This window comes from Danio rerio, chromosome 13 (assembly GCF_052040795.2).
Source record: "Danio rerio strain M-AB ecotype USA chromosome 13, GRCz13ab, whole genome shotgun sequence".
NCBI lineage: Eukaryota > Metazoa > Chordata > Actinopteri > Cypriniformes > Danionidae > Danio > Danio rerio.
This window is the reverse complement of record NC_141033.1, coordinates 49,760,944-49,782,303: the sequence shown is the minus strand read 5'-3', so window position 1 is coordinate 49,782,303 and position 21,360 is coordinate 49,760,944. Positions and strand designations below refer to the sequence as shown.

The following is a 21,360-nucleotide window of genomic DNA, read 5'->3' as shown; positions in this document are numbered from 1 at the left end:
TTAAATGATGTAATGAAATTGAAATTACAGCCAAAGATATTTGCCACTGCCATTACATTTTTTTTACCCAATTTGTAACAGAAATTAAATTATGCTCGGATTTCAGAGGCTTGATCATAACATTATAACAGGACAGTGTCAAGCAACATCAAGTTAGAATTCAGAAATGTTTTTTGTAAAAACAAAATATATACAATAGAAATATTAATATAGTATATAAATATTTAAAGTATTAGTTTAAATACTTTAATAGTTAGTATAATATTCAGTAAATTACTTTACTCAATACAAAAAAACATAGATTAACAAATAGACAACAGAAACGGAGGTCCTAATTCTTTACACTTGGTGCCTTTTAGTTTTGCTTAAGAAATATACTACTTACATTTTAACAACTATAAGTATTAAAACATAAATTAATGACACTTTATTCCATTTATTGGCGAATTCTTAAACATAATAAAAAGCTCTATAACACTTTGACCCACTTGTTACTAAATTACACATTATAAAATAACAAGTGACCAAAATAATGGCAAATCACAAGATTATTGTTGTTTTGAGTTGCGCTTTAATTAATAAAAGAGCCATTTGTTCTGGAAAAAAGTCTAGCCTCATTTTATGTTTTTGCAGACGGTACCTGCTGAACTGGGCTGTCGACTGTGAAAGCCTTGTACACACATGAGGCTTGATTCTTACTGCCACGACTCCAGATGACCATGTTTCCAGCCACATACAGCTCCTCGTCATATTCAACATCATCAGGAGCCGTTCCCTTCCTCAGCTGCCAGCGCTCCTGCCAATCACACCATAATCAAGCTCAAAACATGCAGTATTTGCTTACCGGTATCAAATGTTCATATTGCGATTGACTGCTGAAGCTTTTGTCGCAATTTATGGTATTATCAAAATATTGACCTATATGCTGCAAAAAAAAGATTACTTTAACAGAAAAAATACTAAATATTTCTTTTTTTGTATATGCATTCAGAGTAAACTAATTAATTAAACAAATTAAATTAACAAATAAGGATGACAAAGTACAATATGTAACATTCTACAATAAAGTGTCAATAATAAAAGCTAGATAATGCATTAAATTCAACAGTGAGAAAAATACAGATTATAGTTACAGCTAAAATCAAAATGATTCGCCCTGCTGTGAACTTTTGTTATTTTTTCCAATATTTCCCCTGTTATTTTCACAGTATTTCTTATAATATTTTTTTTTCAACTGGAGAAAGTCTTATTTGTTTTATTTTGGCTAGAATTAAAACAGTTTATTTTTTTTTAAGTCAATATTATTAGCCCCTTTATAATAGAGGTAGGGTAATAATTCAGGAGGGCTAATAATGTTGATCTCAACTGTATATGTTAAAGATAATTGTAAAAATACAACTAAATTTGATTAGATATTTACGTTTGATTTTAATGTTAAGTATTAGCAGCACTTAAGACTAATAAATGCTTATGAAGTTGTGATTACTGACTTGACTTCGTCATGATGACTTTAGTTAAGGTGATGTTAACAAATACTTTACTGTTGCTTTACTTGAAATGCTTTACTGTACAGAGTTATCAAACAGAAGGCTTATTAATAATCACACTTTTTTTAATATCGTAGGCAAGGTTAACATGTGAAAAAGTTTGTGTTTGAAATAAAGATCCCCTTTTAAAAGGACAGTTCACCCTAAAAGGAAAAGTCTGTAATCATTTACTCTCCATCTACTTGTTTCAAACCTGCCAAAGTTTCTATCTTCTGATGAACTCAAAAGAAGATATTTTCATATTGCGATTAACTGCTGAAGCTTTTGTCGCAATATATGGTATTATCAAAATATTGACCTATATGCTGCAAAAAAAAGATTACTTCAACAAAAAAAATACTAAATATTTATTTTTTTGTATATGCATTCAGAGTAAACTAATTAATTAAACAAATTAAATTAACAAATAAGGATGACAAAGTACAATAGGTAACATTCTACAATAAAGTGTCAATAATAAATGCTAAATAATGCAACAGTGAGAAAAATACAGATTATAGTTACAGCTAAAGTCAAAATGATTCGCCCTGCTGTGAACTTTTATTTTTTTTCCAATATTTAATATTATATTATTTTTTTTACAGTATTTACTTTATTTTTTTTCTACTGGAGAAAGTCTTATTTTGGCTAAAATTAAAGCAGTTTAATTTTTTAAAGCCATTTTAAGGTCAATATTTTTAGCCCCTTTATAATAGAAGTGAGGTAATAATTCGGGAGGGCTAATAATTTTGATCTCAACTGTATATGTTAAAGATAATTGTAAAAATACAACTAAATTAGCAGCACTTAAGATTAATAAATGCTAATGCAGTTGTCATTACTGACTTGACTTCGTCATGATGACTTTAGTTAAGGTGATGTTAACAAATACTTTACTGTTGCTTTACTTGAAATGCTTTACTGTACAGAGTTATCAAACAGAAGGCTTATTAATAATCACACTTTTTTTAATATCGTAGGTAAGATTAACATGTGAAAAAGTTTGTGTTTGAAATAAAGATCCCCTTTTAAAAGGACAGTTCACCCTAAAAGGAAAAGTCTATAATCATTTACTCTCCGTTTACTTGTTTCAAACCTGCCTAAGTTTCTATCTTTTGATGAACTCAAAAGAAGATATTTTGACGAAAGCAGAAAACCTGTAACCATTGACTTCAATAGTAGAGAAAAAATGTAGTCAATGGTTACAAGTCCAGCATTCTTCAAAATATCTACCTTAGTATTCAACAGAAGAAACTCATAATGGTTTGGAACCACTTGAAATGGAGAAAACAGTGAGTGAATTTTAAAGTTTGGGTGAACTAACCCTTTAAGTCTTCCAGCATTCGGTGCTGCGATGAACAATCACTGCCAATAAAATTTGAATATTATTAAATGCACTCTAAAAGTTTAAATAAATAATTATTTACCGTATCCCACAATATCAATATTGTGCATGGTCATTATTGTGATATATTGAATTATTGAACATCACCACTGTAACCGTCTATCTGTGTGTACGATGGAAAAATAGAAGTGATCATTCTACTCAGAAGAAACACTTTATATTAGATGGCCTTAACTAATATGTACTTGCACTGAAAATAATCATTTGCTACAATGTACTTATTGTGTAAAAACAGTTGAAGTCAGAATTATTAGCCCCCTGTATATTTCCCCCAATTTCTGTTATAATAGTTTTAATAACTAATTTCTTTTATATTTGTCATGATGACAGTACATAATATTTGACTAGATATTTTTAAGACACTTCTATACAGCTTAAAGTGACATTTAAAAAGAAAGTGACATTTAAAAGGAATAACTGTGTACATTAGGTTAACTAGACAAGTAAGGGTATTAGACAAATCATTGTATAGTAATGGTTTGTTCTGTAGACAATTTAAAACAAATATTGCTTAAGAAGGCTAAAAATATAGACCCTAAAATGGCATTTAAAAAATTAAAAACTGCTTTTATTCTAGTCAAAATAAAACCAATAACACTTTCTCCAGAAGAAAAAATATTATAGGAAATATAGTGAATAATTCCTGAATCTGTTAAACATCATTTGGGAAAAAATTGAAAAAGAAAAAACTGTTCAATAATTGACAGGGGTTTTCACAAATAATTTTAACTGTACATGTTTTTACATGGTACTTATGATTGATTATATCGCTGCATGTAATTATATCTCCAATTAATTTCTGTAATTACTTATTTAAATACACTGTTGATCAGCCCTTAAATCTTAATCCACCCTTAAACCTACTCATACCATCAAACCTGTCATTAACCCACCTCAATAGGTGTTCTGCAATACATTACAAACACAGTAAGTATAACGTATACATTTTTTACACAGTAGTTAACGACACTTCATATAACGTGGGACCAAAACAAATTATCATTGAGGAAAATATACCTTGTCACGCTCCTGTAGAGTTACCTCCTGAAGAGATCCCACAAGCCCGGCTGCCCCGTCGGAGGACCAGAGCTCAGATGCCGGCTGGAGCTGCCGCAGCTGGAGATTCACAGCATTCGGGTGATTTTTGCAGTGCTCACGACCGAATGGGACAAACGACTGCAATTCGCCTGCGGCTATCATTGTGGCTCTCTCTTCATAGACGTGCGACATGAGTTCCCAATATCAGCATTATTTCTGGAAAGCAAAGGGACACAATTGAGGTCAACCAGGTTTGAACTAATGACAAACTTTTTATGGAATGCATCTCATCATTTTATATATATATATTTATTTGTATATATATATATATATATATATATATATATATATATATATATATATATGTGTGTGTGTGTGTGTGTGTGTGTGTGTATATATATATATATATATATATATATATATATATATATATATATATATATATATATATATATATATATATATATTAGGGCTGTGCAATTAATCGAAAATCCGATTTCGATTATGGCTTCTAACGATTATGAAAAACCATTAATCGAGATAAACGATTATTGCATCATATACCAAAAGCGCGAAAGACCGCGTGCTTATGTGTGTGTACAACACGCGCACACACATAACCACGCGGTCAGCATTCGGTCTCATTCGCACACTGAGACGAGCAGAGGAGCGCAGACATCAAAAGTAATCTTAACGTGAGCACTTAAATGGTCAAATAGGTGTCAAAACGCGGTGATTATTGATTATTCATATTAGCCCTCATTTGCGTAATAAACAAACGAGTTGAGAATCAAAAGACACGTAAAAGAGAAACCATTAAAGTGACAATGATAAAACAGGCGGCAGCATTTCGCACTAATCAAACGACGAGAAAATTCCTCGCTGCTCTTGACTGAAGGATTTTTGTAGCTAAAGTGTTTTTCTTAGGGTGAAGATGCTTAAATCACAGTTTGTTTCATATTTTTATTCTATTGTATTTATTTCTCTTTCCTTTGCAGGGTGGAAAATAACTGTATATATACAGTTGTAGTCAGAATTATTAGCCCTCATGAATATTAGCAACCTTTGTCCTCCAATTTCTGTTTAATGGAAAGAAGTTTTTTTACTAATAATATTGACCTTAATATGGGTTTCAAAATATTTAAACTTGCTTTATTCTACCTAAAATAAAACAAATAAGACTTTCTCTAGAAGAAGAAAAAATATTAGAGGAAATACTGTTAAAATTCCCTTTTCTGTTTAGCATAATTTGGGAAATAGCTGTTAAAAAAACAAAATTCTCAGGAGCGCTAATAATTTTGACTTCAACTGATAATCGTTTTGAATAATCGTGATAACAATTAAGACCAAAAAAAAAATATATATATATATATATATATATATATATATATATATATATATATATATATATATATATATATATTGGTCATAATTATTATCACGATTATTCAAAACGATTATCAGTTGAAGTCAAAATTATTAGCGCTCCTGATATATATATATATATATATAAGCACCTTAGACTTTTAGTACATTTTCATTTTTCTGGATTCATACACAGTGGGGGAAATAAGTATCGAACATCACCATTTTTCTCAGTAAATTTATTTCTAAAGGTGCCATTGACTTGAAATCTTCACTGAATGATGGTAACAACCTAATGAAGCTAGTGTGATAAACTAACTAATGAAACTAATAAAGTTAGTTTAATAAAATAAAAAGATGCAGTAAAAAAGTATTGAACACATGAAGAATGGGAGGTGTAGAAAGGCAGTGAAAGCCCAGACAGCAGCTGAAATCTCTCAGTAGTTCTTCAGCAACCCTCTGCCCATCCTCATAGTAAATGAATATCAGCTGCTTCAGTCCAACATCTACATCAGCAGGAGGATGAAGATGAAACCAGGGTGGACATTTCAGCAAGACAATGATCCAAAACACAGCCAAGAACACTCTCAAATGCTTTCAGAGAAAGAAAATCAAGCTGTAGAATGGCCCAGCCAATCACCTGACTTGAATCCGATAGAAAATACAGAAAAAAGGTCAGATTTGACAATCGAGACCCACAGAACCATCAAGAATTTCACACTCTGTTGAAGTCTGTGAGAAAACTCACACATGAGCAATGTATGCGACTTTATTTTCCATATGAGAGACGTCTTTAAGCTGCCATCACTAAAACATCTTTATATAAAGCATTAAATACATTTCAGTAGTTCAGCACTTTCTCCTTGTGTCATTTCATTGTTATTACAGATAACTCATTTATCAGATTGTTTTGTTTTATTTTTATGTTTGTATTGTTTGGGTTATAATCAAAATCTACTTCAATTCCATGTCAACAGCTCCTTTAGAAATATTATTACCAGGAAAAAAACAGGATGTGTTCAATGCTTATTTTCCCCAACTGTATATTCATTTTTGTTTCTTTTTTTAATAAAGCTATCAAAATGTGGATTAAACAATACCTACCCTTGTTTTAGGACAACTTGGATTAACTTTGCTGATCTGCTTCAAATGTTGACTATAGTTCCAATAAGAAAATTTTATTATATATTTAAAACATTTTCCAAGTGATGTTTAACAGAGCAAGAACTTCCCATCTGAAGAAAGTCGTATTCCTTTCAGTTCGGCTGGATTGAAAATACACATCTTTTCTTAATGTAAAAACTTTAGCCACATTACAAAACTAAAATTTGATTGTCTACAGCAGGGGTCACCAATCTCGGTCCTGGACGGCCGGTGTCCCTGCAGGGTTTAGCTCCAACTTGCCTCAACACACCTGCCTGGATGATTCAAGTATACCTAGCAAGAACTTGATTAGCTTGTTCAGGTGTGTTCGATTAGGGTTGGAACTAAAATCTGCAGGACACCGGCCCTCCAGGAACAAGTTTGGTGACCACTGGTCTACAGAATAAACCATGGTTATCCAGTGATTTGCCTAGTTATCCTAATTAACCCAGTTAAGCCTTTAAATGGCAGTTTAAGCTGAATAATACTGTTACAAAATAACTACTAAAATATTATGCAGTCATCACAACAAAAACAAAAAATTAGCCATTAAAACTATGATAGGGAAAAAAGTTTTGAAAAGATCTTTACCCCGTTTAACAACACTTGATTGGAAAATTATTCATTTCGTAGGTGGGATAATATATTTTATACAACTGTACATATATAATCATTATTACAATACATTACAAAAAATATACTGCCAAATATTCATGCCTGCACAGCCTGTCTGCTCAAATATCTGTCACATATATGTCTGTCATATATTAGGGTTACTTTTGTCAATCTATCAGACTGATGTAAAGTTTATACTCGCACATTTGTTCAGTTCAGAAGATTTTGAACACGGTCCCTATATCAGAGATGCCCAAACTAGGGCCCGCAGGCCAAAGGTGGCCCCCCATCCATTTATAGAAGAGAGGTAGTTTTTTTTGGGGTAGTTTGTTTTAATGTTAAACTACAAAACAGCAAACTGAAACTAAATGTTTCAACCAAATGTTGTAAATGAATCTGATTTAAAAAGATATACTGTCACTGATGGATAGAAGACAATGCAAAGACATCAGTAACAATGATGTACTTTGATAGACATTGGCAGCTAATGTAATTTCCCTTTTGAGAATTACCAAAGAATACTTTTCTGAAAATTATATTGAAATGGTAAAAGTCTGAATATAAACCCTAATTTAGCTCAATATCTGTCAGTATGTACTTGCACATCAACTGTTCACGCAATTTCATAAGTAACGTTAAAAAATACGACATTAAGAGACAATTCAATTCATTATCGTTCGCCAAATAACGTTAGCAGATATATTTATGATGTGCGATTAACCCTTTCAATAAATCAGTAAGTAAAAACATAGATAACACTGCACATGAGCTCTTTTTCTGATGATAATTATATGTAAAACTTCATGATAAACCCGGTCTGTCATGCTGTCAGCATTAGCCGCGGCGCTACAGCTAAGTTAGCAACATCCGCTCCGATATTCACCTGATAATAACAAATAGTCGATCTTCCAGTCCTGGAGTGCGGTCCTTCCCTTTAACAGATGCTTCTCCCTCTACAATCTCCTGCTCACTTGGAGAAACGTACAAACTCATCAAAGTATGCGGTGAAAAGCAAACCGAGCACACTATTCTGTTTCAAATGAACGCGGACATGTTGTTATCCCGTGACGCATGTCCGGGCGTCTGACCAATCGGAGAGCTGCGTCCAGGAAGCGCGTGAAAGCAGGCAGGTTTTACGCGGGGTATAGTTTTTTTGGGGTTATTTTATATTCTAAATATTTTGTTGATATTTGATATTCATAAATGTACATGTTTCAAGATTTCCCCAAAAATTCAAAAAATTGTGATATATTTGAAGACAATAAGAGAGATAAAAGATAATTAATTTGTGGGCTTCAACTGCCCTGCTACTTATTTAGCTTTGTTTATTATTTATTTTATTTGTTCATTTTTGTTATTTTATTTATTTATATATGTTGTATTATTATTTGGGACAACACAGTGGCTCAGTGTCACCTCACGGCAAGAAGGTCGCTGGTTCAAGCTTCGGCTGGGTCAGTTGGCATTTATATGTGGAGTTTGCATGTTCTCCTCATGTTGGCGTGGGTTTCCTCCGGGTGCTCTGGTTTCCCCACCGTCCAAACACATGCACTATAGGGGAATTACCAACTTACGTCACAAGGGTTTAACCGCGCATAGTGGTTGCAAAAAAGGACCAGCTGCAATAGCAAACATGTCGATTTGTGCAATAGGATACCAAATTTGTAAGTCCAAAAATAGAAAACGTAACTTTTACTGTACACCACACTGCTTTTAACCGCAGATGTTATTGGCTAACAGCCATTATAAGAGCTGAATGGAGTGAGGACCTAATTAAAAATGTGTGACTCTGCAGTTCTCATTTCCTATCAGGTAAGTTCACGCTATTATGAATCATACAAATTACTTGTTTTTGATTGCAGCAATGATTTCAGCAAAATCGGTTATATATGGTGAATTTAACTGCGGACATTGAATGCTTAGAATGAAATGTAAACATGTGCATTCACATACTCTGCCACAGGTGAAGTTCGCTGTCAGAATGCAGTAGTTTTGCTTGTTGATGATTACCCAGGCCTTGTACCGCTCCGTCTTCTTTCCTTGTCTTTGGCTAGGCAGAACCTCGGTTTTTAGCACTACATAGTTTTGAATCTGGTAATCATGGATCATTATTTCTAGCACATGACCACACAGAACAACGTTGTAGGCATCCAAAGACTTGTAGGCCTTTAACTTTAACTCTCTTGTAAAATCACCTGGAGCTTCAATGAGATTGTATATTTGGGGCTGGATGCTTGGCCATTTCGTCTTATCCAATATCCATTGTTAGGGCGCTATCGCAAATGGACCTGTCAGACGAACGTCGCTCACTTTAATGTTAATTTTGCAGAATAACGTCAGTGGGTGACGAGCTGTTATAATACACTGAAAGTGTTATGTAAATAATAAATATAATATGTAATCAATATAACTCATCTCAAAGACAACAACAAACTTTGTACCGCATCGATGTCATTCATTTGCTGTGAATGCTAGCGCTCCCATTTTTTATAATAATTTTTTTTTTAGTTATAATTAAAACAGATATTTTTAATCTACTTGCACTACATTTTTAGGCAAGTAGTGGTACTTTTACTTGAGTATGATTTTTCAGTACTCTTTCCACCATTGAGTATTAGAGAACATTTTTATTCGGGAGATTTTTATTCATTTATTTATTTTTTTAATACATATATTTTGGCCTTTTTTGCCTTTTATTAAGTGGATAAGACAGTATTTCAGACGGGAAGCAAAGTGGGAGAAAGAGAGGGGGTAGGGACGGGAAATGTCCTCGTGCCGGGATTCGAACTTGGGACGCCCTAAAGTGCTGCTGCACCATATGTCAGCATGCTGACTACTAGGCTATTGTGTTGAGATTCGGGAAATATTTTAAGTGAAATGTTTGAAAAGGTGCCTTCTGGTGCAATTTTAGAATATTTATCTTTAATCAAACTAAAAGATTGTACATGACTGTTTTCAGTGTTGTTACTTGTATGATTTGTTGTGTTTATACAATGTTAGTTTGTGAGGAAACTCATATGATTATTGTAACACCTTGATTCACTCAGGAAGGCAAACAGATCACAGGATTTATCAAACATGTAGATTTATTTACAAACACTTACTTGGAATGACATCGATAACACAGGAGACACAGGAACGACATGGAGTGATAATCGAGAATACCGGACGAAGGACTGAACCAAACTAAGGGGTATAAATACACAGGAACATAATGACACTGATGATACACAGGGAATAAACACAGGTGGAACAGATGAACATTAATTAATGGTGGGAACTAGAACAAAGGAGCACATGGGGAAGGTCACATGATGAAAACAAACACACAGGATCTGACAATTAAATTATTATATATTGTATATTTAGAATATGTTTTTGCCGTGAATATAGCCAGTGCTGCTGATATGGCATTAAAACCTAAATAAGTAGATAAATAAAAATGTCATAATATGACCTTGATCTCTGCTGTCGACTTTTGATGTTGACAATTCAACTCTACATTTTAACTAAGTGACTTTTATTGAGATTTTAGTATTTTGAAACAGTAATGCATAATAAATAATATAGAGAGAAATACATGTGTAAAATAACAGAACATGTACTGGCAGTTTATTATAAGGTGTTTGTAGCATAATATACAATGATATATCACTTTAAACTGTTACAAATGTGAATAAAAACCACTTTTTTAAACCTATCAATGTTAAAAGTTGTCGGAAGAATCACATAATGCAATTCAAAAACAAATAAATGGGGGAAAATACAAGCTTGAAATCACAAAATACAAAAAAGTGTTGATTTACGGATATTTTTACAGTGTATAATGCAGCAGCTATAGTGAGGGTGGAGATGACAACAAAATAAACCACGCAGAATCCCACTATTTGCTTATGCAATGATTAAACTCTTAAAAAACTAAAGTCTCTTTATACAAATACAGATGTATAATTTAAACCTCAACAGCCAACTTTATCAAATGAAATGGGTGCAGTTGACTCAAAATTGACCGAAAGTTAATTCTACTCATTTGAAAAGAGTTCAACTCAGTGTTAAAGGTAATGAGTAGGGCCAGACAGAATCTGCGGACGTTTTTTGCTATTTCTGCGGAGAATTTTGGTAAAAATCTGCAGATTTCTGCGGAATTACTTTGGGAGTATCCAGCGGAGTATTATAACTAAAACCCTAATATATTAAATAAAAAGTAATAAATTACTGAATAAATTCAGATTTACACATTTACGCAGATAAATAAACAGAATTAATAATGGGCTAAAAATCTGCAAAAATCAGTGGAATTCTGCGGAAAATCTGTGTGGGCCTAGTAATGAGTTAATTAGTTTAAACTTGATTGTTCGTTCTGTTTGACACAGAAAAGAAAATTTGTATTTAACACTGGATTAAGGACAACAATTACAAACATATTACAACAAAAACAACACTCATCAAGACAACAACATAAGTTATAATTTTAACAACCTAATTAGCCCCATACAAACTGCAGGTCATTCACTTTAAACAGTGATCCGATTTAAAACAACAACTGCCATTGGGATAAATGACTTTTTATAAGCATTTCTTCGTGCTTTAGGAATTCCAAACCTGCGCCCTGATGGTAACAATTCAAGTGATGTTTCGTAAACAAATTTCGGGAGGAGCATGCGCAGAAGTTTCAGTATCGAATACGTCATTGACAATTATCCCATCATCAAATCAGTTCTTGAGCAACCCCTATATATACCAAAGCTGTCTTACCTGCAGCATCTCATGACTTTAGCGTCCCTCCACCACCCTGTCACCTCACCTCTTGCATTGCATTCCCGGGGGGAGCGTTCTGGGGCCGGGCTAGATACTTCGCTCGAATCCCAACTCCTCTTTGTTTCCTGATAAGGGGAATAACTCGAGTTGGGGTGTCTCCTCGAGCTCAGAGCCCTCCCCCCGGACAGCACACCAAATATGCTTTATACTTAAACGAATGCAAGTGTGAACTCGTGAAAAGCTGAGTGAAGGGGATGAGTATTATCTTTAAAAATCACAACTGCTGTTTTTTCCAGTCAAATAAAATCTGCAATGCAAGTTGTTTGTGACCAGTTATCTTATTTGCCTGATTGATAATTTGCGATAATTTCTTTTTATGTATAAGATTTGTGTTACCAAACCATGAAACAATATTATATGTGAGAACACTCTCTATCAATGATCTATATGCCATGTTTAAAGTCTTTGTACTTACATTAAAACTTCTCAACTCGCGGAGGAGATAGAGGCGCTGACTTGCCTTCTTATAAACCTCCTCTACATTACTATTAAAATTCAGTTTATTGTCAATAATTGTGCCTAAATACTTAAAATTTGATACCTGCTCTATTTGTGCGTTTATGGTGACTGGTTTATAAAGTCTAGTATCTACTGCTCTTGCTTGACTCCCCAGAAATAACTCTTTTGTTTTCCCAATATTTAGGTGTAAAGAGCTTTTGCCAAACCAATCTGTAATTCTATTAATATATTTAAAATATAAGGAGCTATTAATTTCTTCCTGACATTAAATACCTCATTACTTCAACTTAAATGGATTAAGTTGACAGTACTCATATAGATTAGTTTTTGAACTTAAATAGTTTGTAGCACTCGGTTTCCTCAAATGGTTTGAGTTGCCTTAACTTATTGTGTTTTACAGCACACAGTTGGTTTAAGTTCTCTTTATTTATTGGGTTTTACAGCACACAGTTGGTTTAAGTTCTCTTTATTTATTGTGTTTTACAGCACACAGTTGGTTTAAGTTCTCTTTATTTATTGGGTTTTACAGCACACAGTTGGTTTAAGTTCTCTTTATTTATTGGGTTTTACAGCACACAGTTGGTTTAAGTTCTCTTTATTTATTGGGTTTTACAGCACACAGTTGGTTTAAGTTCTCTTTATTTATTGGGTTTTACAGCACACAGTTGGTTTAAGTTCTCTTTATTTATTGGGTTTTACAGCACACAGTTGGTTTAAGTTCTCTTTATTTATTGGGTTTTACAGCACACAGTTGGTTTAAGTTCTCTTTATTTATTGGGTTTTACAGCACACAGTTGGTTTAAGTTCTCTTTATTTATTGGGTTTTACAGCACACAGTTGGTTTAAGTTCTCTTTATTTATTGGGTTTTACAGCACACAGTTGGTTTAAGTTCTCTTTATTTATTGGGTTTTACAGTACTCAGTTGGTTTAAGTTCTCTTTATTTATTGGGTTTTACAGTACTCAGTTTGAGTTCTCTTTATTTATCGAGTTTTACTGCGCTCAAATTGCTTCATTTACTCAAATGGATTAAGTTGACAATACTCATATAGATTAGTTTTTGAACTTAAATGGTTTGTTGCAATTGTTTTCCTCAAATGGTTTGGGTTACCTTAACTTTTTGAGATTAACAGTGTTCAAAAACAACATTTAAGCCTTTTTAATAGATTTTTAGAGTCTTGATTTTTTTCTAAATTTATTTGTTCAACATTTATTACTTTTTAAGACCCCGCGGACTCTCTGTTATAGCTATGATTTTTCAATACCACCCATATTTGTTCAGTGAATATTGTTGATGCCTTAATTATTAATATAGATAATAACATCAACAGGGTGGCACAGTGGCTCAGTGGTTAGCACTGTCGCCTCACAGCAATAAGGTCGCTGGTTTGAGTCCCGGCTGGGCCAGTTGGCATTTCTGTGTGGAGTGTGCATGTTCCCCCTGTGCTTGCGTGGATTTCTTTGGGTGCTCTGGTTTCCCTCACAGTCCAAACACATGCGCTTTGGGTGAATTGGATGAACTAAATCGGCTGTAGTGGATGAGTGTGAATGAGAGTGTATGGGTGTTTCCCAGTACTAGGTTGTGGCTGGAAGGGCATCCACTGCATAAAACATATGCCGGAATAGTTGGCCCTTTAATACAAGCAGCATACTGTATTGTTTACCGGCTATTAATTCTTCGATGTGTATATTTGTTATGCTATCAACAGAGAAATAGATTCTGATTGAGTGAAACCACTATCCCGCGGTTCTGAGGTGGTAGTGAATTTCAGGCGTTTTATTTCCCATAAACTCAGACAACCACAGAGATGGCTATGCTGAGATCAATATGAATCCAATATAGGCAGAATAGGGTTTGCATGCTTCCTCTATAGACTCATAATGTGCACTAGATAGTGTGCCACCAGATGAATGTGTCTCCAGTGTTGTCTTCTCACTCGATTATTTTTCAATAAAACTCCTCCCTCTCACACATATGGCAAGCGTCAGCTCTTATTCTCAGGTCCTTGAGATTGTTTCTGTGTATTTACTGGACCCAAGTCTTTCCACCGCATGCACAGCTCAACTTTAGATCCCTTAGCTAAATTGGCAATATCGAATGAAGGACTAGACAATAGAGCAGAGGAAATATTGCAGCATGCACTGAGTGAGAGCTGTCATGTCCATGTCTGACTCGAGAATATATATGCGATACAAGGGCAAAGGTGAGGGACTGCATCACGCTGGTACATGTGAGATGATGATGATGATGATGACGTACACAAAAGCAGTTTGACATTCTTGTTGGAGTGTGCAAAGAGGAGACCATTAGTCACAGGACAACACACGGGCTTGAAATTTTGCATGCCAATCAACATTTATTACTGAGTCGTGCAGGATGGATGGATGGATGAATGGATGGTAGATAGATAGATAGATAGATAGATAGATAGATAGATAGATAGATAGATAGATAGATAGATAGATAGATAGATAGATAGATAGATAGATAGATAGATAGATAGATAGATAGATAGATAGATAGATAGATAGATGAATAAAAGAATGGTGAACTGATGGATGGAACAAACAAAAGATGGATGGAAGATAATGCAGAATAAACAAAAGATGGACGGATGGATGGATGGAAAGAATAAAATAAGCAAAGGAAGAATGGATGGAATTAACAAAAGAAGAATGGATGGATGTTTGTATGGATGGATAGAATAAAAAAGAAGAATAAATGGATGGATGAATGCAATAAACAAAAGAAGGATAGATGGAGGGATGGATGGAATAAATAAAAGAATGATGAATTGATGGATGGAATAAAGAAAAGATAGACGAATGGATGGATGAATGAATGAAAAAATGTTAAATGGATGGAATAAACAAAAGAAGGATGATTGATGATGTAGAATATAACAAAATATAGATGGATGAATGAATAAATGAAAAAAATGTTAATGAATGGAATAAACAAAAGATAGATGGATGATGATGTAGAATTTACAAAAGATGGATGGATGGATAGAATAAACAAAAGATGAATGAATGAATACAACATTTTGATGAATGGATGGAATAGACAAAAAGATTGATAGAATAAACAAAAGGAGGAAGGATGATGACGTAGAATATACAAAAGATGGATGGATGGATGGATGGATGGATGGATAGAATAAACACAAGATGGACGAATGAATGAATGAGAAAATGTTGATGTTGATGAATGGATGGAATAAACAAAAGGATGGATGGAATAAACAAAAGGATAGATTGATAGAATAAGCAAGGGAAAGGATGGATGGATGCATGAATGAAATAAGCAAAAGAAAAATGGATGTAATTAACAAAAAAGAATGCATGGATGTTTGTATGGATGGATAGAATAAAAAAGATGGATGGATGGATAGATTGATGGATGGATAATATAAACAAAAGATGGATGGATGGATAATATAAACAAAAGATGGATGGATGGATAATATAAACAAAAGATGGATGGATGGATGGATGGATGGATGGATGGATGGATGGATGGAATAAGCAAAAGTAGAATGGATGGATGGATGTAATTAACAAAAAAAGTATGGATGGATGTTTGTATGGATGAATAGAATAAAAAAGATGGATGGACAGATAGATTGATGGATGGATAATATAAAAAAAGATGGATGGATGGATGGAATAAGCAAAAGTAGAATGAATGAATGAATGAATGAATGAATGAAATAAGCAAAAGAAAATGGAAAAGTGGATGGAATTAACACAAGAAGAATAGATGAATGGGTGTATGGATGGATAGAATGAAAAAGAAGCATGGATGGATAGGATAAACAAAATATGGATGGATTAAAAAAATGATGATAGATGGAATAAACAAAAGAATAGATGGATAGACTGATGGACGGATGGATGGATTAAACAAAGGACATACAGGTTATGATAAACAAAAATGGAATTAATGGACAGATTAAATGAAAGGATGGATGGATGGATGGATGGATGGATGGATGGATGGATGGAAGGATGGATGGATAGATAGATAAAATAATATAAATAATATTATATGGATAATATAAACAAAAGATGGATGGATGGATGGAATAAGCAAAAGTAGAATGGATGGATGGATGTAATTAACAAAAAAAGTATGGATGGATGTTTGTATGGATGAATAGAATAAAAAAGATGAATGGACAGATAGATTGATGGATGGATAATATAAACAAAAGATGGATGGATGGATGGAATAAGCTAAAGTGGAATGGATGGATAGATGAATGAATGAATGTATGGATGGATAGAATGAAAAAAAAGCATGGATGGATAGGATAAACAAAATATGGATGGATTAAAAAATGATGATAGATGGAATAAACAAAACAATAGATGGATAGACTGATGGACGGATGGATGGATTTAACAAAGGACATACAGATGGTTATGATAAACAAAAATGGAATTAATGGACAGATTAAATGAAAGGATGGATGGATGGATGGATGGATGGATGGATGGATGGATGGATGGATGGATGGATGGATGGATGGATGGATGGATGGATGGATGGATGGATGGATGGATGGATGGATGGATAGATAGATAGATAGATAGATAGATAGATAGATAGATAGATAGATAGATAGATAGATAGATAGATAGATAGATAGATAGATAGATAGCGTATATGACATATAAATCAGATTTAAATGGATAAACTAGGCTAAATAAAAACTATAAAATCAGTAATGTGATTGGCTGTGTGGATGGAGAGCAGGGTGCTGTTGTTCTTAGCTTTGATTACAGATCTAATGATGCTCTGATATGATTATTGAAGCTAATGTCCTCCGTGTGTCCAGATATACAGATGTATTTACTGCATTAATTTGGATGCACTTAAGGGTTAGGCTAACTGATCTGTCACGGGGACTGCAATGAAGACATCAGTGAAAGCAGATATAAACGTGTTGACAGATTATGACAGACTCTTCCTATATAAATTACGGAGCTAAACATCAGCATATTGATTCAGTTATTCATTCAAAACAATTTCAGAGACATATTACTGTTTTGCCTTATGAGTTTTTTATCTTTTTGTCACTTTATTGACTGGTCAATTGAGAGGGCGGACCGGAAACAATAAGAAAGGGGATCAGGAAATCACATGAGACTTAAATGAATGGTGTCAAGTCAAGCATGGATATTAGTATTGCTCACGTGTGGTATGATAGATTTCACAGATTTGAACAAACCTCTAACATAGTATCATCTTATCCATTTATCTTATGCACAACATCTATATGGACTGCACAATATTCACAAAATATATTGTGATCCCACATCTCCAGTAGGTACTAGGCGTTAGATGTACTGCTGAAGATAGATACTAAGATAAATACTAACAACCAATAAGAATATAAGAACATTTCTGCTGAGGTTTTGTTCTAAAGTGGTTTTTGTTGTAGATTTTATTAGCTCTGAAAACAATCTATTACCTGTTTAATTTAGTATGATCATTACATTATCACATTTCTGATCAAATAGTGTTTTTTTAAATATCTGCATGGATGGATGGATGGATTGGCGGATGAATAGATGGATAAAAAAAGAAGGATGAATGGATGGATGGATGGATAGAATAAACAAAAGATGGATGAATGGATGTGCAGATGAATGGATGCAATACACAAAAGAATTAAAGATGAATGGACAGAATAATCAAAAAGATGGATGGATGGATGGATAGAAAAAACAAAAGAAGGATGGATGGATGATGGATTGATAGATGGATAAACAAAAGAAGGAAGGGTGGATGGATTGATGGATGGATAGATGGATTGATGATATGGATGGATAGATGGATTGATGATATGGATGGATAGAATAAACAAAAGAAGGATGGATGGATGAATGGATTGATAGATGGATAAACAAAAGAAGGAAGGGTGGATGGATTGATGGATGGATAGATGGATTGATGATATGGATGGATAGATGGATTGATGATATGGATGGATAGAATAAACAAAAGAAGGATGGATGGATGGATCAACGAAGGGATAGTTGGAAAAACAAAAGAAGGATGGATGGATGGATGGATTGGTGATATGGATGGATAGAATAAACAAAAGATGGATGAAGGATGTGCAGATGAATGAATGCGATAAACAAAAGAATAAAAGATGAATGGACAGACTAATCAAAAAGAAGGATGGATGGATGATGGATTGATGATATAAATTATAGAATAAACAAAAGGATGGATGATGCGCAGATGAAAGGATGCAATAAACGAATAAATAATGGATGGACAGAATTATCAAAAAAGATGGATGGATAGATGGATAGAATAAACAAAAGAAGGATGGATGGATGGATAGATGAATGGATAGATGGATGGATGGGTGAATTGATATGGATGGATAGAATAAACAAAAACAGACACAGACAGAAAGACAGACAGACTGACAGATAGACGGATAAACAAAAGAAGGATGGATGGTTGGATGGATAGATGGATTGATGATATGGATGGATAAAATAAACAAAAGATGGATGAAGGATGTGCAGATGAATGGACGCAATAAACGAATGAATAATGGATGGACAGAATTATCAAAAAATGGGTGGATAGATGGATAGAATGAAGAAAAGAAGGATAGATGGATGGATAGAATAAATAAAAGAAGGATAGATGGAATGATGGATGCATGGATGGGTGGATAATTAGAGAGATGGATTGATTATATGAATGGATAGAATAAATAAAAGATGGATGAATGGATGCAATAAACAAAATAATAATAGATGGATGGACAAAATAGTCAAAAGAGATGGACGATAGAATAAACATAAGAAGGATGGATGTATGTGCAGATGAACAAAAGAATATAGATCAATGGACAGAATTTCAAAAAAGATGAATGGACAGATGAATGGATAGAATCAACAAAAGATGGATGGATGGAATAAACAAAAGGATAATAGATGGATGTACAGATTAATCTGAAAAAGATGGATGGATGGATGGATGGATGGATGAATAGAATAAACAAAAGAATGATGGATGGATGGATGGATGGATGGATGGATGGATTGATGATATGGATGGATAGAACAGACAGACAAACAAACAGACAGACAGACAGACAGACAGACAGACAGACAGACAGACAGATAGACACATACAGATGATTAATTATATATACACAATTTAAACCTATAAGCAAATGTGTGAGTAAGGAGGATTATTCTGTGCCCGTCTACGGTGTTTTACCCTCATCTTAACCTTGAGTCAATCCCTTTGCTAACAGGATAATTCTCTGCATTAAATACATCACTGCCAAAATAATGAACAAACATTGTTGAGAGTCGCTGGTGACATAAACCAGACTCATTTAAGCATCAACAGGAAATGTTTACATGCGCAAGTGTCCACCAAGACCCTAGAGATGGTTGTCTTGAAAACTCATTTCAGTTTTGAACGTCGTCATTTATTGTTAATAATACTTATACTTAATAATATTATGTTTGGTTGCCGGTCTCCAGTTAAGACTAATCCTCGTTGTTGGAACAAAGGCACAATGTATAGGCAGGAGCAGTGAGCCCTATATGACCTTTAATGATTTCATCTGAAAGGCAGTTTTCTGGGATCTGGATTCTGCTGGAAGAAGTGATTAACGAGGAAAGCAGATTGCAGATGCGATGCCAATAAATCAAGTTTACAAAGTATTTCTGTCTGTCTCTAATCTAATCTAGATCTATCTATCTATCTATCTATCTATCTATCTATCTATCTATCTATCTATCTATCTATCTATCTATCTATCTATCTATCTATCTAACCCTCTGTTTATCTATCCATCCATACATCCCTCTATCAATCCTTCCATCCATCCATCCATCCATCCCTCCCTCCCTCCCTCCCTCCCTCTATTTGTCTATCAATCCATACATCCATCCATAAATCCATTCATCCATCCATCTATCTATCTTTCCATCCATACATCCCTCTATCTATCTATCTATCTATCTATCTATCTATCTATCTATCTATCTATCTATCTATCTATCTATCTATCTATCTATCTATCTATCTATCTATCTATCCATCCATAAATCTATCCGTCCATCCATCCATCCATCCATCTATCTATCTATCTATCTATCTATCTATCTATCTATCTATCTATCTATCTATCTATCTATCTATCTATCTATCTATCTATCTATCTAACCCTCTGTTTATCTATCCATCCATACATCCCTCTATCAATCCTTCCATCCATCCATCCATCCATCCCTCCCTCCCTCCCTCTATTTGTCTATCAATCCATACATCCATCCATAAATCCATTCATCCATCTATCTATCTTTCCATCCATACATCCCTCTATCTATCTATCTATCTATCTATCTATCTATCCATCCATCCATCCATAAATCTATCCGTCCATTCATCCATCCATCCATCCATCCATGCATCCATCCATCCATCTATCTATCTATCTATCTATCTATCTATCTATCTATCTATCTATCTATCTATCTATCTATCTATCTATCTATCTAACCCTCTGTTTATCTATCCATCCATACATCCCTCTATCAATCCTTCCATCCATCCATCCATCCATCCCTCCCTCCCTCCCTCCCTCTATTTGTCTATCAATCCATACATCCATCCATAAATCCATTCATCCATCCATCTATCTATCTTTCCATCCATACATCCCTCTATCTATCTATCTATCTATCTATCTATCTATCTATCTATCTATCTATCTATCTATCTATCTATCTATCTATCTATCTATCTATCTATCTATCTATCCATCCATAAATCTATCCGTCCATCCATCCATCTATCTATCTATCTATCTATCTATCTATCTATCTATCTATCTATCTATCTATCTATCTATCTATCTATCTATCTATCTATCTATCTATCTATCTAACCCTCTGTTTATCTATCCATCCATACATCCCTCTATCAATCCTTCCA

General features: G+C 33.9%; 1 protein-coding gene and 1 non-coding gene across 10 annotated transcripts in view; both read right to left on the bottom strand.

Moving 5' to 3' along the window:
• anapc1 (anaphase promoting complex subunit 1) overlaps positions 1-8,158 on the bottom strand; it is a 181,950-nt gene extending 173,792 nt beyond the window's left edge. For all 9 annotated transcript variants that reach the window (XR_015506403.1, XR_015506406.1, XR_015506404.1 and 6 more), the window contains exons 1-3: positions 7,976-8,158; positions 3,949-4,185; positions 641-796 (exon numbers count right to left, since the gene is read on the bottom strand). Coding sequence is in view for 4 of the 9 variants with exons in the window: in XM_087279784.1 (XP_087135910.1) it covers positions 641-796; positions 3,949-4,161 (369 nt within the window). In the remaining 5 variants the exon portion in view is untranslated. The remainder of the gene's footprint in view (positions 1-640; positions 797-3,948; positions 4,186-7,975) is intronic.
• Positions 8,159-10,160: 2,002 nt separating this feature from the next.
• LOC147834319 (uncharacterized) overlaps positions 10,161-21,360 on the bottom strand; it is a 42,512-nt gene continuing 31,312 nt past the window's right edge. The window contains exons 4-5 of the transcript XR_015506490.1: positions 11,848-11,975; positions 10,161-10,278 (exon numbers count right to left, since the gene is read on the bottom strand). This is a non-coding gene — a transcript (uncharacterized LOC147834319). The remainder of the gene's footprint in view (positions 10,279-11,847; positions 11,976-21,360) is intronic.